The following is a 24,607-nucleotide window of genomic DNA, read 5'->3' as shown; positions in this document are numbered from 1 at the left end:
TCTACGCTATTCCAGACATTTTGTGAAGTTGATTGTTGAATTAAACTTACAAATTTGAAATTTCTATTCCTCAAAAACCAAAAAAAAAAAAGAAAACCAATTTTCTGCTTAAGAAGAGCAAGAAACCATAGCTACTTAGTTGACTGAAAATCAACCAGGTGTAGGAATACAGGTAAGACCTTGTAGTATAAGTTTACAACTTCAGAATCCAAAGAATCTCTCAACATCCCTGGAGAATGCCATCTCTAGCAAGGAGCATTGAGGAAGTAGTTTGATTCTCAGTGGTGTTGAAAGGGTGATCATCATCTATCAGAATTGCTGCCTTCAGTTCATTGTCACTGCCCATGAGAGGATTAGACTCCCCAATGGTACTCCAGTTATGAAATTCTTCCTTGATGGGAGCCAAGTTTTCTTTCAAACTTGTTTGAACCTCGGGTTTCTGGAACATTTGTCCTTCACTGAAACTGCTCCAAGACTCCAAAATCTCCTGTTTCCTGCCAACCGAAAAGGGTGCATTCTCATTGGTCCGCTCTGATTTATCAACTTTTTGTACCGAACCACCTTCATTTGTAGGTGGGAGTTGATTTTCCTGATTTTCATGATCGTTATAGTCAGAATTACTTCTTCCATATGGTACATGTGGTGATTCCTGTAAAATGCATTGTGTTGAAGAAGACCTCTGGCTGAAACTCCCAAAGCCTTGGATCCCTCTTGTTAGCTTCCGAGCTCGGTCTCTCTCTTCTTTCAAAACAGGTCCTTTCTCAAGCAGCTTCAGGATTCTGTCTGATTTCTTTCTAACTGCTAACCCCCAATTGAATCTGCACATAAAAAATTTTAAATCTCCTAAGTAAAGATCCACAAAATGACAAATGACAAATGAAGTTTTAGACAAACCCTTTCTCGTCTACGTATTGAAAGCTTTGCATTTTTAAAATAACATCTTTATCATCCTGAAACTCCTCTGCTGTACTCTCGGGTCCATGAGTCAACAAATGTTCAAGAACTATCAGAGAATTGTAAGAGATTCTCCATTTCTTTCTTTCGAATTTCGCTAATCTGATTTGTACAAAAAAAGATCAAATGGAATATCACACAAGTAAAATCTCATAAAAAAGAAAAAAAAGAAAGAAAGAAACCAAGAGAGATACAAACTTCGTGTGTAAAATTTCTACAATTCTCCAGTAATCATCTAATTCAAAAGCAGCCCTTGAAATGGAACCCAGGTTCCGTGTCTCTGGTGCCCATGTATTCCCATTTGTTGCTTCTTCAGTCAATCTGCAGATAACAAAGAAAGGAACCAAAAGAAGAACACAACCAGATCAAAACTAAATCTTGGATTAAAGATACAAGGAAGAAGAAGAAAACTACAGTCTACAGTTGGCTGGCCTAATAGACATATCAAAGACAAGAAAGCGAAAGAAAAACAAACTTACAGCTGAGCAGGAGTGACATCAGTTAAAGCTAACCGAGCTGTTTTGATCTTCTCCTTGAGAAAGAAAGAAGCTTGTTTCTTGAATTCATGGAAGAAAGGAGAACCCATGTTGCTGCTAGGATTCTTGCTTAAGGTGGACATGGTCTAATGTAATAAAGATTAGGAAAAGTTGAATCAAGAAATGTAATCTAGATCAAGATTTTAGATATGGGTAGACTTTATTTAACCATCAGGATAATGAAATTCAATGAAGTAGATGAAACTAGACCAAATATCTATCCCCTCTACAATGGATGGTTTAAATGAGGAGAAGATTTCAAAGCTGATTTCAGTGATGGAAATAGGTGGAATTTGAAATGTCTTGGTTGCCCCAAAAAAAAAAATGCTGTGTAAAGTTCACGGTATGATTTGGAGTTTCATAGAATGGATTAAAAAACAATGCAGATAAAGTCAACATCTCCCTGCTGTTGGGTAGCGGGTGCTTTGGTTTTGAATTTGAAAAAGTAATTGCTGCTAGGAACAAGTAGGTTTTACTATTTCCAGGGACTAAATTAGTACTGTAGTAGCCTATTATTTGAGACAAGACAAGCCAAGGGTGGTGTTGAGAGAGAAGCTAAGAAGGTAACCTGGAAGTAGTAAATTTGGCTATAATATATATGAGAAAAATTATCATATTCACTGACCGGAAAGCTTTTAAATTCTTCAAATAGGCTTAGAAAAGTAACAGATACTTTTTAAAATATAATAAATAAATAAAATAATTAAAAAATAAAACATATAATATTTTTTATTTTATTTTTAAAATTAAAAAAATGTCATTCTCAATGTACAAAAAATAAATATGCATATTTATTTTAATTCCTTAGTTGCATATAGTCATATAGAATAACAGTAATATTTTCCTTTCATTTCAAGGATTATCAATAGTTACAAGAGTTCCTAATCCCATGTTCTTAGAACTTACAAGAGTTCCAGATCCCATGTTTTTAAAAAATTTCAATGAATACGTCCAATATCAAAACCAATATTTCACATATTCAAACTACATGTTAAGGTAAAATTTATTAGCAAACACTATAATTTTTTTAGAATTTTCAAGAAATTTTCTCATTTTTTTATTTGAAATCTCTCTTGATAATTATTTTAAATTTTAATTAATTCAAAATCGAATTAAATCTAAAAAAAAAAAACTTTTTTAATATTTATTTTTTTATTTATTAAACTTAAAATCAAGATTAATTTTTAAAAAATTATTTTTTAATCACTCGGACCAACAACATTAGTTTCATATTTTTACCATGCAAGTATAACGTGTGACCTAGACATTTTTCTTTTTATATTCCTTGTAATAAATGAGATTTGCCTAATTTCCAACTTGTTGTTTGGGACTTGACTTAGCTACAACTTTGGGACCAAACCCAAACATCAGATGATGTGTTTCAACTTTCAAGGCATTGTCCGATGCTTTCTATGCTAGTGTATTAGGTTTCATTATCATCTAATAATTATAAATTTATGCCGACTTATTTTTCGTAATTAAAATTGATATTTAAATATTATAAATTAAAATTTTTTTATGAGTTAAATTTTTTTATTAAATTAATATTAAAAAATTTAAAAATAGATTAAAAATTTTTAAAAATAATAATTTAAAGCTTAATCTAAAATTTGAAGAAGGTACCAAGATATTGCTAAAGAAAATGTCATCTGCATACCGACGGGGAGAAATTATATTCTAATCACCCAAACCACGACATTTAATCATAGGATTTTTTTTTGGGGAGGGGCGGGGGGGGGGGTCGGAGATGTTGAAAATGTCGGCATTTTGAAGATTGCTAGATCCCCTACCACCACCGCCACATCGGCTGACACGAGTGCTACTTTTATTTGATCAATACCTTCCATCAGGTGTGCCCGCACTGGCAGCAGTCAGCGCTATCACCTCAATATATTAATCTTGAGTCAAGATCTCAACTTGAAATCGTTGACTATGGTGTTTTTGTCGAACCTTGTGATGGAAATTAAAATGAATTACAGACAATCTCAAATGAGTCGTCTCTATGTATCATTTGACTAATTGTTCATATCATACAAGTAAAGTGATTTAGAATTCCTTAACAAAATTTATTGAGGTAAATGGAGTCTAATCTTGATGAAATATTAAATTTAAAATTTAATTTAATTGATTTATATAATTATTTTTAATAAATGATATTTAATAATTTTAAATTTTAAATTTTAATATTTATCATTTTTTTATTCTTAAATTATGATTTTTTTTATAAAAAAAATATTAATGAAATAAACATAGATGTAAAATCGAGTTTGACCAGCCTTATTTAATTATTTAGGGAAAGAGGGTTTTAATAGGTTTTAATGCAATGTAGAGGTTTATCCTCTTGTTAGAAAACAAATCAATTATCTGAAAAAAAAAAAAAAAAAAGAAGAAAAAACAAATTGCATTAGTCATAATTTTTAGATAATTTCAACTATTTCTTAACAAATTTCTATACTTATAGCAATTTTTTGCTCTTAAACTAGGCCTAAAGATAATATAAAGCGATCCATCGTATTGGGCCTAGCTAATTACAAACTTGGCCTGGCTAGGTTTTTTAGACAAAACCCAAGGTCTGATGGAGCAGTCTAACATGAATTTGATTCTACTTAAAAATACAGGCTCAACCCACAAGCTGTCAGGATTTCTGTTTTGGATCTTTAGTAATCATCTTTATCCAAAAAAAACTGTCCAAGAATAGATTCGGATTATGAGATTCACATATCAGTCTACAGTGTTTAAATCGGCCGACAGCCCAAGATTCTTGGCCTAGCAGCGAAGGAAACGCTTGGGATAGGCCACAATTTATAAGCGGCAGAGGGACTGAAATCTTTGGTTAGAAATTTAATGAAAAAATGACAGGCTTTTATGGCTGAAGAGGCATGCATCAAGCTCCCCAACGACACTGCATTTACTTTCAATTCCAAAGTAGTTAGCAGTTATGAGAATAATGGGCAAATTTTTAGTGAAGTAGGGTCCTATACACCTCATCCCTGGGCCATGGATTTGCTACTAGGAGTGAGCCATTGACATAAATCCCAAAGAGTCACTTACTGGGGTGGTTCTTTTATTTCTCCTTCTTGTTCTTCAGAAGGTTTTAATCAATTTTTCAGTTGACAAGAGCAATAGCCTCCCTTTAAATTTTACTTCATTTAATGGGTTGTGTGTAGTTGTGCTTTGGGTCGGTGTGGGTTCATTGATGACTTTCACCTAGATGAGAAACTGCTCAATCAATAAATGAGCAAAAAAGGAAAGCACTTGACACTGGCTGCTGCTTGAAATAATACCTGTTTAATTAATTTCCTTCTGGTTCTGCTGCTGACTTTGAAAAATAAGGATCTCCAGCCTTTAATTTGAAGTGACCAATTTTAGCTCAGCATGGGAAAGGTTTTAACACCTTTTGTTGCTAAACCATTTGGGTTGAAGAAGACCAAAATAATATATATATATATATATATATATAGAGAGAGAGAGAGAGAGAGAGAAAGTTGATCAGCTGTTTTGAGCTTTTGAGGTTGAGCAGAAGATTGATGGCTTTGATGTAGCACAAATCAGTCTCAGTATTTTCCCAGATTCTACAGAAATGTGTTTTTAAATCAGGGGGGAATATTGCCTGCAGAAATGAAAGCATATTTATATATTATATGATGAGCTTGCAAGCTTTTAAGCAACAAAAGGAACCTTGTTGACCTGAAAAGGGGGAAAAAGCTACAAAAACAAGTTCAAAGGCAAGAATTTTTGTCCAGCACAATTTTTTTACACCATCCGAGTATAGAATTGTTTAGTAAAAGAATGAAGCAAAAGGTGCAGCAGATGCTGAACTAGTGTTGCCACCTCCATAGGACCGTTTAAAGAAAGTACAACAGAAAGTGATAGTGGGGATAATGGTGAACAAAAAGGAATGTCATTTATTAGTAGAAAATTACAATTTCTATGACAGTTTATAATCAACATGAACCAGCTTTTACACCTTTACACCCCTCACCACCCAGTGCATTTCACAGCTAAGTTCCTCAGACCACTGAGGAGCTTAATTGCTATGTTACAAAGGTGACCAGGAAAAAAAACAGCAAAAAGGAAATGCCCAAACTTTTTTTTGGCAGATTTCTCTATATCTTCTGTCTTTGGTTTTTTACTACTTATCCACAAGATCTCCATATCCTTCCCTCTAAAGAAATGACTATGACGGAAACATCATCGTGGTACCGCCGTCTATCCCCCTGCGGTATTTCAAGTAACTCGTGAAAGTCCATGCCTGAAATAACCGACACCAAATATGTTAAAACTTAGTATTCATAGTAAAATGAATTAGGAGGAGCAAAGATGAAGAGGAAAAAGAAAAGAATAAGGAATATTTCGTAAGCCTGATATTTGAACAGTACCAGCTTTCTTTGCAGCTCGGAACAGCACTTCCTCAACAAGATGTTGGGCAGGATCTCCTTCAGGTTGCAATGTGATGAAAAGTTCAACCTCAGACACTGCCTCCTCGTTTGTCAAGTATTGATAGAGACCATCAGAAGATAATACCAAAAATCTGTCTTTGGGACCTAATTTGTGGTGGTGGAGAGATGGTACACAAGTGATGTATGGAGAAGTTCCTTTGTAATCTATTCTGAACATCTCTAGTAGTGCATTATTCCATTTAGGCTGTAGAAGTTAAAGAGACAATGAGGGCCAGATACACAATTTATTCAAAACCTTTCATCTCTAATCACTCAAAATTTCTGAAGGCATATGCAAACACATAGCAAATATTTGCTCTAAGTTTCTGTGGTCCACCAAACCACCACCTTGCAGAAGGCAGTGCTTTCCGGAGCACATCCCTTGAAAATTGAAATAGTTGGATTTCAACAGATTAATTGATCTCTCTTTATCAGGCAATGATCACAAAACTTATTGATTTTTCACAGCAAAGGAAAGAAAAATATCTATTTCTATGTAGCTATTCATCTTGTTACAGTGTCATTTGCCTATTCTCTTCTGAAAAGCCATGTTCTTTGGACTAGCAGTTTTAACTTTACCTAAGTGTAACAATAGTTCCTAGTATCTCATCTGCTCCTTTTATTTTCAATTTGGTGTGTATTGAGAGGAGAGTGCAAGAAAGATAGAACTGCAAGCAGTCCGATGTGTCTTATTTTAGCAGCCATCGCCACTGATTTGCACATTTTGCTGTTTCTTTTTGCCGGAGACTGATTCCTAAAAAGCTTACCGGAATGAACTCTAGGAATTAAGCAAACTTGTTGCCAATGGATTTGGATTTGCACAACTATGACTGTAACTAATGTTTCCCATGTGATTGCTGTTCTCAGAATAATGCTCCAAGAATCAACTTTAACTTGGCCAATTATGGACAGTATTCATTTTAAACGGCAAACCTTTATGCCGCAAAAACAGTGGAGAGAGTTTTTTCTCAAAGTTTTCCCAAAAATTTCATTTCTCAAACACCAACCTAATTGAGCATATTCACCTTTAAAGTAGTTCAAAAAACTTAGACAAACAGTTACCTGTTTGAGAAAACCAGCCCCAAAAGCTCGAGTGACCTTCAAAGAACCTTTAACCCGGTCATTCATCACCGCATAAGCATCATCCGGATGTTCATTTATTATTCTTTGAACTTCCTGAAATGAAATAAGACATCAATCTAAATCCATCAATGATGAAAAAAAGATATCGAAATCATTTCCTTTTGTACAAAAAGATTGGTGTATGAGATTTTACCTCTTCAACACTGGTGCTATGATCCACACTGAGCTGAAAAGCAGTTAAATCAGGAATTGCACTAGATCTATATCCATCAAAACCTTCAAGATCATGCAATGTTTCTTCATTAATCCTCTCCAAATCCTGTCTAACCTTCCCCAACCGATAATCAGGCTCTGCCTTTTGCGCTAAAACTGCCCTACTATCCCCAACATTCATCACATAAACATCTTCACCTTTCATCAACATAACAAGCACACAAGAACCCATCAGAGCCAACTCCGGATTCTCCATCAACATCTTATCAGCAATATCCAAATAAGACTCCTCTGTTCTCTTTAAAGCCTGAGACAGAGCTTTCAAAACATCACCATGATTTATCGTCGATCTTGATCCATCAGACTTATTTCTATTCAACTGTTCCTTTAATTTCCTATCAAGTTCTAATCTTTCCCTATCCCATTCACACTTCCACCTCATTTGATTCTCCTCCCACCTCTTTGCCGCGCTTCTATACCTCCTCTTCAAATTCCTTCCCTTTTTCATTTTTGAACTTGAATTCGAATCGAAATCAACATCTTCTTTCTCACAGGGATAATTCTCTTGCTCTAAACAACGGGAACAAGCATCATCGGAGCAACCCCTATCCGATTCCGGTTCCCTGCTCTGTTTTTCTTCTTCAGGGGAAGTTGCAGTGGCTTGTTCAAACCCATCTTCCCATAACAAACCCTTGAGTTCTTTATGAACATTGGAGTAAAGATTTGATAACAAAAAATCAGGAGCATCAGGGCCGTTGAATCCATCATAAATCCCAACAAAAACCCATCCATGTTCCTCGGAAACGACGACGTGTACACGATCCTCTCCTGCTTTCCCCTGTGCCCATTGAAGATTTTGACTTTCCATTGACTCATCATCGTCTAAACTACCTTCACTGCTCAGATTCAAACTACTGACCGTCAAATTCTCATTGTGATTATGAATCGGGTTCTTATTGGACCCGATTACCCATTCTGGTTCTTTAACCGAAATGACACCTTTAATTGGAGCCACCATGGAATTTTGGCCGCGAGAAACGGTTTTTGAGATTGCTCTTTGGAGGACCCGAATTAAAGAACCTTTTTTCGATCTGGGTTTAAAAGCAAAAGCTCCATGGGAAAAGCTTCTTTGAAACTGATCGGAAAAGCCTTTATCGAGTGGACCCGAAAACAACCCGCGATTATAATTATTATTAATATTATCAAGGGGTCCCGACATGAACCCTCTCTCAATCGGACCCGACATGAACCCTCTTTCTAAAGGACCCGAACCAGGAACAAGGCTCCCCGACATCGGACCCGAAGAGTTAATTAAATTCTTCGGAATCGGTTGCAGCGGGATTGAGGAAAACGATGTCGTGCTCTCGAAAGCCGCAGCTCGATCGAAGCAGCTGTTGTTGTAACTGACGTAAGGGTCCACCAGCGCCGTCGAAAGCCGCGTATACGTGTTGGCGCTAACGGATGCTCCGGATATCGTACGGAAAGTCGTGGTGGATTCTTCAGAATGAACCTTGGACGAAGAGAGTCGGCTTGGGTCGGGTCTAACGTAGCAGAATGAGTGACCTAGCCCTTCGTCGAGAGGATCCGATAGTAACATGGCGATTTCCTTTCTCCGTCGCGCTTCTTCCCCGCCATATCCACCGCCGCCGGTGAAACACACGCTTAACTTGCCGATACCGTTACCCATAACCCAAAAAAAATGGAAAGAGCTTATCTTTCTTTTTCTCTTTTTAATTTTCAGACAGAGAAGAAGAAGAGTATGATGGCGGGGGCATTGACTTTTGAGAACGGGAAGGGGAGGCTTTTCAAAATGAAGAAAAAAAACTCGTTTTTGGGTTCCATTTTTATTAACGTTTTATGCTTTTTTTTTTCTTTCAAATTTTAATACTTTGGGCGAGTGAGTGGTGGGGCGTTGACTAAGAAAGGCGTTCAAGTAAACTCAATTCTGGGGTTTGGGGGTTTTGAAAGCTTAGATTAATGGTGTTTTAGTTGGGGGTTATTCCAATTTTCAATTGAGTTTACATTTTGAGAGCGTGGATGGCACGCTCTTGGACAATTTTAGAAGGCTTTGAATTTTGATGCCTTCCTTCTTTGAGACTGATAGTTTTTGACCAAATTAAATGGCTTTTGTTATTTTCCAGTTTGGGAATTTGTTAAAAACTCTTTTGAAAGGGCAAGGAAAAAGGGGGGAGAAAGTAGACTGGTATTAATGAGTCAAACATTTTCCAAGAAAAAACAACAAAGTAGAAGATTTGCTCCCTTAACATTTCCCTTTCATACAAATTTTGTAAAGCTTTTTGGAAGAAAGCTTAATGGATTTTGTTTTGTAGTTTTTGTATGAAATTCTTATTTTTGAATTAAAAAAATATTTCTTATTTAAAATTTTCAAAATAATATCTTAATTCATAATTAAATTCCTAAAAAATTAAACAATTAAATAAGATTTGTAAAGATATAGACAATGCATCTATCAAAACTGAACATAATCAAAAAAAATTTAGGTTTAATTTAGTTGATTTATGAAATTATTTTTTAAAAAAATATTTAACTAATTTAAATTTTTAAAAAATGCATTATTTTTCTTTTCAAGGATTATTTTGTGATCTTTTTCGTTAAAAAACTAAAATCTTTATGATTATGACCAAAAATCCAATTGGTATATAATTATAGGTGAAATTTTAAAGTTAAATTCCATTTTCAAGCACATCCATGATTTTTGGTAAATGAAAAAATTCGAAACAAATTCTAATAAAATGAGAATTTGAGATTAAAGTGTTACCCACGCGCCAAAGGAGAGATTGGGGGAGGAGTTTTGGTCGGAAGGGGGGGTGAAAAAATGAAAAAGGTCATAAATTCTGGTACTGTTCGAAAAGTCAGAGCCACCCACAAGAAAAAACACTCCTTAAATATGCCTGAAAAAGCGTGCCACCATCACCGTTGGATCAAGCGGAGAGGATTGATTAAGCAAGTTGACTGACACCTGGCCGCTCAGTATTGACGGCCGGTGGCTTCTTTTGTCAACGCCAGGCTCCCCGAGGACAATCCGCGTCTCAGCTTCACTTTTTGGACTTTTTGTGCTGCGTTTTATTTATTTATATATTCGTTCAACTCAACTTGCTCTCTTATAATCTATTTAATCAGAAATTATTCCCTCTGTTTTTTATATATTAATAATGTAATTTCTTAAATTTACAAATGAAAAAAATTTTTCCTATCAAATGAAGTTAAATGACTATTGCAATCTTATTTTTATTAATTTTTTTAATAATTTTAAAATATATGTATCATTTTAATATTCATTATTAATAAATTTTATTAATCTCGTATTATTAATCCTTTATTTGTTTTAATTCACTACACTTTATTTTTTTTACTATCACTCATTGCAATTATATGTTGTTTGTGCAATCCTTTTAAAAGAAATTTGCAAAAATTAAATAATTTTTTCATTTATAAATTTTTTTTGGCCAATAAACTATTTTATTTTTCTATAATTGCTTTAGAAAATAAAAAAATTATAGAATTTGTTAAATATCCGATTAAAGAATATCTATAAAAACTTGTTGAAATTAGTAAAGGAAGTTAGAATTTTAGTTTAAGAAAAGTTCTTTATACAATTTCTCATTCCCAATTTAACCATGGAAAATAAATAAATGAAGGAGCTTTCTTTGATTAATGTCCTTAACCTAAACTTTTTTCTATCAAAAAAGAAAAATAAATCCTTATTTCATAACTAGCTTTTGTATTTAAAAAAAAAATACATATCATAATTGGGCTACCAGACACTTAGCATCTAAAAATCTATGTGCCATGAGATGGGGGTTAAATGATTTTTAAGTAAATAATAATTGATAGAGGCCAACACCATCACAAGAAAGTTGGATGGAGACTAACCCAATTTATATCTTCCTTGCCAATGAATTCAGTTAAATTAATAAGGATTGAATAATTTGTTTATATAATTTAAATTCAAATTTTATTATTAATAATTTTTATAAATAAATAATTTAGTATAAACTATTACTGAGACTTACAATATATTATAATAGTAAAATAAAATAATTTTCTCTTACCTAACTTTTTAAAATCTATATCTCTCTTTTCATCTTTGTAAGATAAAAAATAAATAAATTAAAAGTTTAAAAAGAAACCTAGGTTATTGTTGATCAATCCAACAATGGGAAAAGCATGAGTTCCACTTCCATTATAATATCCCACACCCAAAAATTCAAAGCTATCATCATTCAATATTTGCAAGTGGAGTAAACCTTGCAAAATGCTAAGCCACCATCTCCATAACCCAATTGCTTGACCCACTCCACAACTTCTTTTAACACCTCATTTAACCTTATTTTATTTGTTCCAAAACTTTTATTTAGATATGTGTATTTTGTTTTAGCTAATGTTAAAATATTTTTACTCTACTTCATTTATCAATTAAATAGATTATTTGTATATGATTCACACATATCAAAAGATTCAAATCTTGAAGTAGTTGAAATCTTAAACTTTCTTGAAAATGTTAATTAATTGCTAGTATATTTAATTATGGTCAATGCATTCAAATTAGCAAAGTTTTATTTATTTATTTATTTATTATATATTTGAGGCTGTCTTTGAATTTTGATAATTAAAATTAAGAGCTTATCATTCTATCAATAAATCATGTAATGGTTTTGCAAAACAAAATTTTAATTGATTTGAATTCATGGTGAGATATTTTTTAAGTACCCTTTTATCCAAATTTTAACTTAGAAATACTGTTTAGTACTTTAAAATGAACTTCAGTATTTAGGGTTTTTATTTACATTTAAATTTTGAGTTTTTTTTTAGTATTAAAATTAACTGGTGTTTTATAAAAAAAAGTACAAAATATATATATATATATCTCTTAAAGTATATTAAAAAAATATTAAATATGTGACAATCTTTTAACTTCATTTAACAAAATTAAAGAATTACATATAAAAAAAAAAAAGCTTATATTATATTATATTATATTTTTAGCCTTGTTTTTGGCACCTAATTTATTGAATATTTCTACTGCATGTAATCAAATAAGTCAAAGCATTATCAAATATACAATTTGATCCACTTTTGATTTCTTATGAATTAATTAAATTCATTATCTTATTATTACCCATTAATCTCAGCTCTTCAGTCTGACCAAGTTTGTATCTTTAACTTATTTCTAGCTGTTTCTCATATTTTTCTATAAAATAGATGGCCATAGGTTCAATTCATGCAATTTGCATTTTTCTTCCAAGAATTTGTTGTCAAAAGAGAAAGAAACCATACTTCAGTTCAATTTTATTTTCTTCAAGAAAAAAAATTGAATTCTATTTATCTAATTATAAACTATCAAATGAACATTTTTTTTTTTCTTTTCATCCTAAGATGTAACCCAATAAAAATAGAATTCGTTTTTTGTATACTAACAGTAAATATTTTTTAAGTGAAATTAAGAGATTTTCGCATGTTTTATTTTTTTAATTATTAAAATATATATCTAAATATTCATAAAAACTATATCTTGGTACTTTTAATTTAGTTTTCAAATGAATCTTCAAGGTGGGTTGCTTTATCGATGGAAAAATAAAATCCATTTAGTTTTGGATATCATTCCATCACCTTTTGGTATAACTTTCACTCTTTAACTTACTGTTACATTGCTCTTCATTAGTGCCTTACTCAATCATTGTGTTGAAGACAAATTTAATTCGATCATCAACACAAACTTTACCCCTTTTCTTTACCCTCTCCCGAGAAGATGAAGATGATGCAAATTTACACCCAAAAATATATAAACTTCATTGGTCCTTAAATAATTTTCAGTATAAATTATTATAGTTTAGTATCTAAATGTTGTATTCGAATTTAATTAGTGAAATTAAGTTTTTTTTTTTATTTGAAACTTAAAATATTATTTTTAAAAGATAACATTTAGCAAGTCTAGATACTTATAACTCTTTTATTTACTTATAAATACGACTTATTTTAAACTAAAAAAAACAGATTAAATTGAAATTAGATATTCTCGTGCTAAGAGTTTCAAAAAAAAAAAAAAAAAAAAAGAGAGATTGGAAGAGGGTAACTAATTGTTTTAAATTAGTTAATATAATACAATATTACATGCAATGGGGAAAGTGGTAAAAGAAATTATTTGATAGAAAAAATGAAATTATTTTTTATTTTTAATTTAGAAAAAGAAAGAATGAAACTATATTCTTTAAGCTTAGGATAAATCAATTAATTCAAATATTCGAGTGCAATGGTTAGGAGGCAAAAAGGGAATCTAAATCTTGGACTAAAACCTTCCTTGATCAATTACATTAAATATATATATTATTAAATTCCAAGAAACTTCTAATGGTTCAATCATGAATAATGACTAATTCATCAACCGTATTCTTTTAGAACACATTTTCTCAACTTTAAACAGCTCTAGAAGAAAAATAGTGGCCTGATACATTGGCTCATCAAGCTGGAGAATAAACAAATAATACATATCAATGTTGTTTTGGGTGCCTAAAATTTTGACTTTAAATAGATATAATAATTAATGTATAGTATTAGGAAAGAAGCAACATTTGATATAGCTTAATTGTTTAGTCTTAAATTCTTACATATGTGGTGGGTGTTTTCAAATCAAGCTCAGCTCTGGAGTTTAGTGATTAGTGGGTCTTGTTTTATTACCCTGGTGGACCTTTTGGCTTTGCTGGCATCATTGCATGTGTGTTGACTCATACTGCTGTCCACTTCAGCTAAACCATTCTTTTCCTCTTCTTCTTCTTCTTCTTTTTTGGCCTACTCAATTTCTTTCATTCACATTTTTTTGGGGTTATGGCAGATTCATCTTGTTTCTGTTTACCTAAACCCTAAATTCTGAATCACTTGTCTTAAAAGAATGGAGGAAAATTGAATTTCTTGTCCTAGCTAAGCCATTTTTGAATGCCCTAAATCCTAAGTTCCAAAATCTACTTATAAATCACCTTTCCTGGAACAAAGGAACATATGCTCTTCCTAAAAGCCTGTTTGATACCTAATCAAACATTTGAAATAACACCCATAAAGTCATAGGTTTAATTCATTTGGGTTTAATCTGATATTCTTATCCTTAATCTGTCTTGTCTCAATCCTGTTTTTGTGTGATCAATGGTTTAATTTCAACTCCACTCAACAACATAAAAAACCCAAGTTCCTGTTGTAGAATACAGTAAAATATCATTAATTCAAACCTCAGTGTAGCTTTGAATGGTGTGTTATTGTCAATGGCTGATAATGAAATGTGAAAGAAATTATCTTAAGTCATCAGAAGAATAAACTTGGGGGAAAAAATTGTTAACCTCTCTTTCGGACTTTGTAAGTTTGATTACTGCTTGTGCTTTCATATTCGACAAGCAAAAGGAGAATTCAAACACGGAATAATACAGAAATTTGGTTCAAACAACAGAGAGAATGTTGAAGTTGTAAATGTCAAGGAAACTTCAATTGCAAGGATGTGAAATTTGTGAAGACTTCAAAGAAATATATTTTAAAGGGAGAATGCTAGCCATTGAGCAAACACAATCCGGAGAGTTTGACTGGGAATGGAATTGGAACCACCATGGTCATTGTCAGGAGCTATCAGGATCACCACCACCAATCTGCACTAGTAAATTGGGGAAATCACTATTGAAATTGTCTGCATTCTGATGCCATCCCACATCCTCATCCTCTCCTTATATTTGCCATCTTCGACAACAAGATTGGTTTTTATTTCATATATTTCCCATTGCTCAGTCTCTTCCTCACATCTTCCGGCCCTTCTACAATAGATTTTAAATTGGATAAGATAAAGATAAGATGAAATAATATTATAAATTAGATTAAATTAAATAATATTATTTTATTTTATATTTGATGTGTGTAAAAATTAAAATAGAGTAATTTTATTTATTAGTTAAAATTATATTTTTTTAAAATTTATATAATTTAAATTATTGATATAATTTTTAAAAATATAATAAGATTTATAAATTCAATTATATATATTAAAAATAATCTTTTTTTATTTTAAGAGAATTAAACCATTTTATGCCAAAAATATAATTAATTATTCTTACAATAATATTTTTTTATTTACAAATTAAACATGATATAAAATAATTATTATTTTATCTTATTTTTTATCCTATACTCCAAATATAATCTTATAGTATTAACTTATCTTCTTCATTTTAATTGTGAGAGTCTCAATAAAAAATGCCATAAGATAATGTGAAAATATATCTTAACATCTGATTTAGGTGTTGATGTACGATTTTTTTATTAAAAAAATAAGTTTGGTTTCTTCTTCCCTCAAATAAAAAATAAAATTACTTGCGATTATGATAATAGACCTATTCAGTCAATATTTTTTATTAGTTTTTATTTTGTTTTACCCAAATTTGACTTTTTTTTTTGTTTTTCTTTTTCGAAGCCCTATTTAACAGGACTAATAAACAAAAATCTTAAAAAATGTGTTAGGTATAATTTTAACTTTTAAGATGGCAAAATCTCAAGTACCAATTTTAATTGTCAATTTGGGCCCCAATTTCGCTGTTTATTAAAGATCTTAAAGACACGCACGCCACCATTCAAGTGACATCTTGTCTTTCTCCGGCTATATTTAGCCTCTCAACTCAATGTAGAGCTGACAAAATAAGCAGATTGGGTTGACCCGGCACGTTATGGTGGCTCTTACTAAACTGTAGTGTGACAAGCTAGCCCATCACGATAAAAAATACGGCACGACCCATAGAACTTAAGGGCCAGGGTATGTCGTATGGCACGATGGGTCATCATTGGGAGAGCGGATAACAAATGATCGATTATCATTTTGAATGGTGCGGGGATGGGTGTCGACCATCATGGCTATTGATGGGGTTTGTGTGCAGTGGGATGCAGGATCGACTTGTTAAAAAAATAAAATAAAGATTTGATAAGAAAATGAAGCCAAAACTCCAAAAGAACTAAGGGAAAAAAAATCCAATTACAAGGATTTATGTGATTTCTATATTAATCTATGCACTGCATGTATCGTGTCGTGCTGATACGATGGTGAGCCATGTCGAACCTCATGTTGGCCACTCATTTGGACACCTCTAACTCAACCAGACGCGCCCATGGGGTAACATCTTGTCTTATGTATGCTTGCACAAGGCAGGCAGATGGGGAGGTCTTGACTTACTGTTTGCCGATCAATATTCAAAGGGAATAGGATTTTCCTGATTGCAATCACTGTATTGTTCCCTGCGCTTTGATCCTGTCAATATTGCTGAATTTCCAACTAACTCAATTGCTTTGACATTTTGGTTCCGGTTTACTCAAACTTTTAGAAAGTATATAATACCATAAATAAATTACTAGTAAAATACCAACATCTTGAATTTCGTTTTAATTGACCCAAAAGTTTCTTGCTTATGACCATTTCATACACTCACAATTCAAACAACAGTTCAGTTACAGCACAACTCTCAAGTTCATATTCAATTGACCATATCTCTTATGGTTTCTTGGTGGTGTGTCGGTGACAGGTTTCCAAGAAAAGAACACACGTCGACTTGAGGAGATGTTCAAAGTAGGCACAAAGACAGCCCCTGGGCTTCACTCTTTCCTCATAGATGGGAGTGAAATGTTGGTTAAACCCAAATTGATTATATGGGCTCCCCCCAATGTAGCCTATTGAGTTGTAATCGTAAATTGGGAATCATGTAGGCTCGAGAAGAAGACCCAAGAAGGCATGACTTGGTTTGGCTCTTAGTTTGTTGGGCCTACATAAAGAAAAGGATCAACTAAGATTGGGCTCCTTTTTAGTTAAATACCAATGGGTGTTTGGTATGTCTGTTTGAGTATGAGAAATGGCTCCAATGACCTGTTTATATTTAGAACTAGATTCAAGCTTAGAATTTGGATAACAAATCTTGACCATGAAAGGGAAAAGAAAAGAAAGAAACGAAGAAAAGGGTGCTTTGATCATCGAATCAGAAAATTTTCTACTCTTGTGGGGTTTCCCTTGCCAAAGGTAGTGTCCAAAAGTTCTCCAACCGGACCCATCAACCCTTTGAATCCTAACATAGACACTCAAAGTGCAACAACCATCAGACAAGTGCCCTCGCGCCGCATCTTACTTGGAATCAAATAAGTACTCTGTCACCCTCGATCTCGATCGTACTCTGTCTTGTTTTCTTCACACTGATCTAAACAAACATCCGAAGGCAAAACACGCCTTCTCTTGAACTCAATCTCGTATCTCAACCGTAGAAAATGATGAGACCAGACCAGAGTCCCCCACCCTGCCTACTGTCATTCACTTTCCTTGCTTTCTTTACTATTGCCCTTACAGCAATGCAATGACTTAACAAAAGAAAAAAATCTAGCAAAACGCCATTACAGTCCAAATATGTTGGATTCTCTTTCTCAGTCTCTCTGCAGTTTTCTTGTAGAATGCATGCATTTCTCTTTTTACTAAAATGCCCCCAACTCAGCTTCTACTAGTACCTCTTTCCAAGGATCCAAAAAAAAACCATTCTTTTAGACAAAAAAAGTTGGGGAAAACTTGTGGTCCAGAAAGCTCTGATGAGAAGTCGGGTTTTTTTGGAAAAACAAAAAGGCTAAACATAAAAAAGAAATAAAATATGGGTCTTGAATTTGGAGGATTCAACCCAAAACTTTCCTTTTTTAACTCTGATTGAATTTCAAAAACCCGGACTTTTTATGCGGGAGATAACAAAAAATATGTACATAGAATATCGACAGAGATCAAGCACGAATGTTCTTGAAAATTCTATTAATTATTCACTTTATTTATTCAAAGCAGGATATATATTACCAATATTAAAAGCTTTACATATTATACCAAGGAAAGGGAAGAAAAAATGATGCCTTTTTAATATAAATTATTATTATTAAGACATACAACTCTCTCTCTTAATTTTCAGTAAGGAAAAAAAGTGGCTTCTTTTGTAGCCATTTATTCAATACACTGTGTAAAAGAAAAAACCCAAAAAAAAAAAAAATCTGTAATTTAGAGTAAAAAAACAAGTTTCAAGGATCAAGCTCATAGCACTACATAGAATCCTATACAACAAAGAGCAACAATGCAGCTCTGCAGTTGATATCTCTCAGAGTCCGATTTTATTTCTTCATGAAACCCCGACGGTGATGAAAGATTTGAAGCTGGATCACTTGACCCAGGTGCATTCACCGGTGATGGAGATGTTTCCGGTGGCTGAACCGTTGCCACCGCCACCCCATTCCCTGGCTTCGTCGTTATCCCGGCCGAAACTTTCCCAAAAATCTCTCTAGGCAACAAAACCTTGGAAACCCCGAAAATGGCAACGGGATTTTGATCGAAAACCGTTTGGGTAACCGATGCTTGAACGATTCCCGTATCAATAGCAAGAGATCCATTAACTCTGGAAATGTTGAGAGTGAAGCTACCAGCACCGTTATCTTCGGTCGCTAATGTGGGTTGAACTGGGTTCACGATCGACTCCAGTGAACCCAGAGGGTAATAAGAATGAAGCACGTGGAATTTTAGAACCACAGATTTCTTATCAGCTGGAAGCGACTGCAGTTGTACGTTGCCCGGCAGATCGCCGAAAGCAACGTCGGTGGGGACAAAGAGAGTGATCCCCGCACCGCCTTCATCGGCTTCGAATTCATCAACAACGCCGGAAGCGAATAACATTGAAGCAGCGACGTTGAAATTGTGGCCATCGATTAGGGTTTTGGTAATGTTGAGGCCGAGGGGAGGACGCGTATCAGAAGCCATTAGATTGAAGTCATAGGGAACAAGGAGAATATTAACAGCCAGGATAGTGATGTTGTAAGGAAGGGTTTTGATCAAGGATAAAACGGTAGCGTTTGACGGGGAGTAAGGGGCGGGCGATTGGATTGTGATGGAGTTAGTTAAAGGGTTACGAGTGATGTTAACGGCGCCGAAGTTGGAATGGGCTCTGCCTGTTGTTTGGAGAAGTGTGGTTACGAGGACGCCTGAAGGAGGGATCTTGAGGAGGTCGGTCCAAGAGAAGTATTGTAGGAGGATGTGGTAGCGGAGAATGTCACCGAGTGAGGACGGTGGGAGGCGGCGCGTGAGGTCTGAGGAAGGAGAAATGGACAGGTATGAGTTTGGGACGGCGAGCAAAGTAATCGGGTCACGTCGCGTGAGGTCAGAGGCAACTGACGTGGAGCAGAGGAGGGAGGAAAAGGAGGTTAGGTTTTGGAAGGAGGAGAGGATGGAGGTTATGTTAAGAGCAGTGGTGGTGGAGGAAGAGGAGGAGGAGGATAGGATGAGTAAATAAAAGAATGTTAGAAGGGTAATATGAGAAATAGAGAATGAAATTGCCATGTCTTTGGTCTCTTCTCTGTCCCTTGCAGAGTTTTTAAGAGTGAAGGAAAAAGAATGGAGTGAGAGAGGCTTTGATTGTTTGAACAGTGCAGTTGGAGAATGGAGAGTAGGGGGGTGAGCGAGTGAGTGAGAAAGAGAGTATGATTTAATTATGTGGGGATAATGGACGTAGAGATCATAATGATTATGATGACGGTGATTTGGATTTCTATACAAATCTACACATTTTTTTTTTTAAAGCTTTTCCTCACTCGCAGCTCTGATGTGAGTGCATACACGTGCTGTTAGTGCTGTGGAAGACGGGTTTTGTTAAAGTCATTTTAACATAAATGCAAATTAAAACAAGAGTTCAAGTTTAATGTCCTAATCAAAGGTTGATCTTTGTAATAACTTGAGATAGACTCTTTGATTATGTTAATATTACTTTAACTGTAATTATTATCACTTTAATTTCCAAATATATATAAAATAAATTTTTTACCCTATTGGCCCTTGAGAATCTTGACCCTAGTCTAGTCTTTTTTTTAGTCTATAGTTTTCAGCAATTACCCATTATCAATGCAAGTATAAATCCTTTTTTTTTGTTTAAATAATGTTTAATTAGAAGGGAATGATAATTAAATATTTAAATAAAAGTAACTTTATTGACATTAAAAAATAAATAAATGAGAAAATCATTTCCTTCAAATCTCAAATGGGGAAATTGAAATTCCCTCAACGGCTTCAAATATCTCCCCTCCATTTTCTCTGTCTCAAATAAAAAATGAGGGTATGATTTCCTCAAGTAAATGTGAGTAATAAATTTATAGCACAAAACATCAGTCCTGAACACACCTGAACTTCTATCCGATATAGTTACATACAGTGGGCTTATTAAAAGCAATTTGTTGATGCTTGGAGATTTATATGGGCCTGCAGACCTTTAAAGTTGAGCCATTTTTGCTGTATGATCCAGTTATTGCTGTATCATTTGGGCTATGCCAATGGCTGCCCAATTATGTATACTGTATCACTTGTATGAATTGGTCACATATATCACCAATATTTCAAATGGTGTAGTTTTATCGCTATACATTTTAAGCTTGAAGCAAATTTATTATTATACAATTTTTATAAAAATTAACGAATATTAATTATAAAATTATGTTAGAAATTGTTCTATAATTTTAAAAAATTATATGAAATAAAAATGCCATGAGGAAATAAGAACAAATAAAATAAAAAATTTAGATTATGACATTGTAATAATAAAAAATCATTATAAAAGAAGGAAATAAAAATAATAATTTTAAATTTAAGTTTATGGTTTGCTTTTTTTTTTTTTCCTGTCATATTACTTTTACAATTACTTTTGAAACTGTAAAATAGCTTTTAATGTTTAATTGTTTTAAAATTTGAAGTTTGATGGTAAACTTATTTCAAAATTATATTGATAAAATTGTACCAATAAAAAGATTAACGGTAAAATTGAACCACATACATTAGTATCCTTATAAATTTGGAACTTATCCCTTTAAAGTGCAATTGGTTCAAGAGAATTTACAAATTTTTTCCTAAATTTTTTATGGTGGATATTTGATTTTTACATTTGATTTAAAGTAATTCAATTACGAAAGAAAATATCATATTTCAATAGTATCTAAAGTACCAGAATCAGATTCTCACCTCACCTTATGGTATTTTAAGATTTCAAGAGAAAATTATCTTATTTTTAAAATTGACATAAATAAAAAATGATGAAATAGTCGTTATCTTTTAAAAAAATATGTTTGAAAATAACTGAAACTTAGTTATAGATTTTTGTACAAAAAAATATTTTTTTATATTATAATTAAGGTGTTTATATATAGAAAATGCTTTAAATAACTATTTTATAAAAAGATAAAAAGATCATTTAAGGTGTTTTTGTACAAAAAATGTATTAAATAATTTTTTTATATTTTAAAATTTACGATTAATATTTTTATAAATAAATATTAAAATTAAATAATAATTATTAAATGATTCATAATATAAAAAAATAAAATGATTATTTAATACATTTTTTAGCGTTTTTATACAAAAACATTTTAAATGATCATTTTATAAATAAATTAAAGAAATATTTTAAAATTTTTTCATGATATTAAAAAAGTGACAAACGCATTAGTTGATTTTTTTTAATAATTTTTTCTATCAATTTTTGTTTTTCAAAAAAGTGTCAAATACCTCAATTAATAATATTTTATAAATAAAAATAGTAATCAAATAAAATATTTATCTTTTTTTATTGCTAAATTCACTATTTATCATTTGAATATTTATTAATAATAAAATAAAATAAAAAATTACCATCATATATATCAAAGAAAGTATAATAATTATATAATAATTAATATAAGTGGATTCTTCCTAACCAAATAAATGAATTTAAATATGAAATATCTTGAAAAAAAAAATGGATATCACATTTTTTTAGAGATTACATTTTTTTTTTAAAATCTAAAATTTCATAAACCAAACTCCCATTTAATATTTAACTTAAAAAATTTTAAAATTGTTAAAATAAGTATAATTTTTGCTAACAGTTCAGGGTTTAAATCCTAAAAAAATAAGTATATTTTATAGTATTAAAATTTAAGTTACATGAAAATGATTTGTAATAGAATAATAATAAAAAATAGATAACGACAAAGTTCTTCAATTTTTTTCTAATAAAAAATGGAGTAAGGTGTTATTTGATAAATTAAAAATTCAATGTTAAAAAAATTAAATATTAAAAATTTTAGTATTGAATTTATAATATGAAAATATTATTACACCACATTTTCTACGATGATGTCTCTGACATCTGTAGCTCTTCAATTTTCCAACCACAAAACACATTTCCTGAAGTCAAGTCCCAGGTTCTAATTGACCTTGGAAAATTCGGCTTTGTCTGCAGTTTCCACGTAATCGGAATGCTTCTACAACGGGCATGGATGGCTGGAGTGCCCATGAAACACACTCTCCTGAATTGAAGCCCTTGATTGATTCAGTCCACACTTTGAAATGCTCTGAAAACTTGGAGTAAACAAACCATGCCAACGTTTCAATCAAAGCTTAAGTTAAGTTGGTGGACATCAACATTCCCAGAAATTTCAGTTTGGAAAAGGGATTATTTTAATTTGAAACCCTTGATTTTCAGTCATTTTCTTAGGTCAAATTTTGAGGTTCTAAAGTTGATAATTCCGCTGCACTTCTTTGACAATTAGTCGATTTTTTATGCAATGGAAAACGTAATTTAAAATAAAAAATTATAAATATTGATTTTTAAATTTTAAATTTGTTAAATATAATTTTTTAAAATAATTATATAAATTAATTGATTTAAAATTCGAATTAATTAATTAATTAACATTACAACTTTCCATTTTTAAAGGCTTTTAATTAAATAACTTTTATAAAACTTTGATCTAACCTTTTATCTTTAAGCAAAGCTAGACTATAAGTATGACATTTAGTTGACGTGATCTCAATAAAACAAGCTACATATTTCTACTTTATAATAAATATTTTTTTTATTAATATTTATTAATTCAAGTGATAAAAATTTAATTTTTTTAAATAAAATTTTGATTTTAAAATTTATATTTGAGAGAATTTATCTCTTTATAAAATTTGATTCGATTTAATTTTGAATTAATCAAAATTTAAAATAATTTTTAAATATTTAAAAATCTTATATATAAATAAAAAAATATTTTTTTATTATTTTTTTAAATAATTGAATTATTCTTGCTTGACTGACTGACCAACGTACAAATAACACGCGTTTACATTAACCTTCATTTTAAATACATATATCTAATCTGATCAAAATCAAAAGCTTTGAACAAGTCATGTAATAATAAGAACAGTTTGTACTTATCCTCACTGTCTTCAAAGGTAAATTCATGAAATATTGACAAAAACAGTTTAAAAGTTTTGTCAATGTCTTAAGATAACGTGATACTGCCATAAGAAAAGATGAAAAACCAGCTATTTTATGCATTAATCCTCGACTAGATTTTGTAATTCTACCTGACCAAGTTTATAGCTAAAAGGTATAACATTGGCGGCTGTAAGAAAATTATTGCAAGCATCAGGACAATATGCTTGCATCATTTCTTTGCAGGCCATATATTTGTGGTCAGCTTGGACCCATGCCTCTGATATTTTATGACCAAAAATGTAATTATGTTTATGGATTTGTGGTGAAACAAGTAGCCTAGTAGACGATACTAATTAAAATTGACAGATCAAATGAATGTCTGGTCGAAGTAAATTAATGAAAAATATAATATTAATGTCAATTTCTTTAAAATATGTTACTAATAATTAATTTCTCTCCATAATCTCTAGAAGCCTTAAACTTTCAAATATTCCAATAGTATTATTTTTTTTATATTTTTATATTTAAAACTATTGAAAATTAAATCATAATTATTAAAATTAAAATTCATTACGTCACCATAATAATACTATTAATATCTTAATTTAGGGATCGATTGTACCTATAGTATATATATTTTAATAAGTTTTATGTATAGTTATTAAGCGATTAAATTTAAATGCCATTTAATATTTTTTTTTATCTAAAAACTTGAAAAAACCGTAAAGGAACCCAAAATTTATCTTTTACTAAAATAAACAGAACCCTGTACTTGTATGTTAAAATATTAAGGAGTTTATCCTCTAAAAATTAAGAGGCTAATTGAGTTGATACTTTCATTATTTTATTAAATCCTCTTTTCTAGAATCAAAGAAAAAGGTTTGAATCATTGCAAATGAAAGGTTATGAAACATAGTCCTTTTCTCACCTAGAAAGCTCCCTACCACCCAATTCCTAACTTCAGTACAACCAGCTGCTGAAGGAGACTCAATTGAAATTAAGTAAGAATCTACATATGTAACTTGTTCAAATTACTATATATTTCATAAAATATCTTCCAATGACATATTCTCGCTACTGATTCTAGCCTCTAATAAGTTGACATTAATTAGTATCT

At 31.8% G+C, this 24,607-nt stretch overlaps 3 protein-coding genes across 3 annotated transcripts; all 3 read right to left on the bottom strand.

Moving 5' to 3' along the window:
* Positions 1-108: 108 nt before the first annotated feature.
* Positions 109-1,835, bottom strand: LOC111286680 (uncharacterized). Its single transcript, XM_022876800.2, has 4 exons — positions 1,434-1,835; positions 1,153-1,275; positions 895-1,056; positions 109-818 (listed from the first exon to the last, which is right to left on the bottom strand). The coding sequence occupies exons 1-4, from the start codon at positions 1,571-1,573 to the stop codon at positions 221-223; spliced, it is 1,023 nt and encodes a 340-aa protein (XP_022732535.2). The 5' UTR covers positions 1,574-1,835; the 3' UTR covers positions 109-220.
* A 3,540-nt stretch (positions 1,836-5,375) lies between these two features.
* LOC111286678 (putative protein phosphatase 2C 23) lies at positions 5,376-9,172 on the bottom strand. The gene is made up of 4 exons (XM_022876799.2): positions 7,206-9,172; positions 6,992-7,105; positions 5,870-6,134; positions 5,376-5,742 (listed from the first exon to the last, which is right to left on the bottom strand). Exons 1-4 carry the CDS (start codon positions 8,910-8,912, stop codon positions 5,627-5,629), a joined length of 2,202 nt encoding a protein of 733 aa, XP_022732534.1. The 5' UTR covers positions 8,913-9,172; the 3' UTR covers positions 5,376-5,626.
* An 8,942-nt stretch (positions 9,173-18,114) lies between these two features.
* LOC111285893 (fasciclin-like arabinogalactan protein 4) lies at positions 18,115-19,978 on the bottom strand. Its single transcript, XM_022875544.2, has one exon. The coding sequence runs from the start codon at positions 19,596-19,598 to the stop codon at positions 18,306-18,308; it is 1,293 nt and encodes a 430-aa protein (XP_022731279.2). The 5' UTR covers positions 19,599-19,978; the 3' UTR covers positions 18,115-18,305.
* Positions 19,979-24,607: the final 4,629 nt, after the last annotated feature.

The sequence above is a fragment of the Durio zibethinus genome, chromosome 6 (assembly GCF_047325235.1).
Source record: "Durio zibethinus cultivar Kanyao isolate XHJ-2024 chromosome 6, ASM4732523v1, whole genome shotgun sequence".
NCBI classification, from domain to species: Eukaryota; Viridiplantae; Streptophyta; class Magnoliopsida; order Malvales; family Malvaceae; genus Durio; species Durio zibethinus.
This window is presented reverse-complemented; position numbering and strand designations above follow the sequence as displayed.

What these genes read in the sequence shown, in the direction of transcription:
- LOC111286680 (XM_022876800.2), bottom strand. Translation starts at nt 1,573, where the DNA reads ATGTCCACCTTAAGCAAGAATCCTAGCAGCAACATGGGTTCTCCTTTC. An exon ending in GATGTCACTCCTGCTCAGCT is followed by an intron (nt 1,276 to 1,433) that starts GTAAGTTTGTTT and finishes TGTTATCTGCAG; the next exon opens with ATTGACTGAAGAAGCAACAA. An exon ending in GTAGAAATTTTACACACGAA is followed by an intron (nt 1,057 to 1,152) that starts GTTTGTATCTCT and finishes TGTACAAATCAG; the next exon opens with ATTAGCGAAATTCGAAAGAA.
- LOC111285893 (XM_022875544.2), bottom strand. Translation starts at nt 19,598, where the DNA reads ATGGCAATTTCATTCTCTATTTCTCATATTACCCTTCTAACATTCTTT.
- LOC111286678 (XM_022876799.2), bottom strand. Translation starts at nt 8,912, where the DNA reads ATGGGTAACGGTATCGGCAAGTTAAGCGTGTGTTTCACCGGCGGCGGT. An exon ending in ATAGCACCAGTGTTGAAGAG is followed by an intron (nt 7,106 to 7,205) that starts GTAAAATCTCAT and finishes ATTTCATTTCAG; the next exon opens with GAAGTTCAAAGAATAATAAA. An exon ending in CCGAGCTGCAAAGAAAGCTG is followed by an intron (nt 5,743 to 5,869) that starts GTACTGTTCAAA and finishes CGGTTATTTCAG; the next exon opens with GCATGGACTTTCACGAGTTA.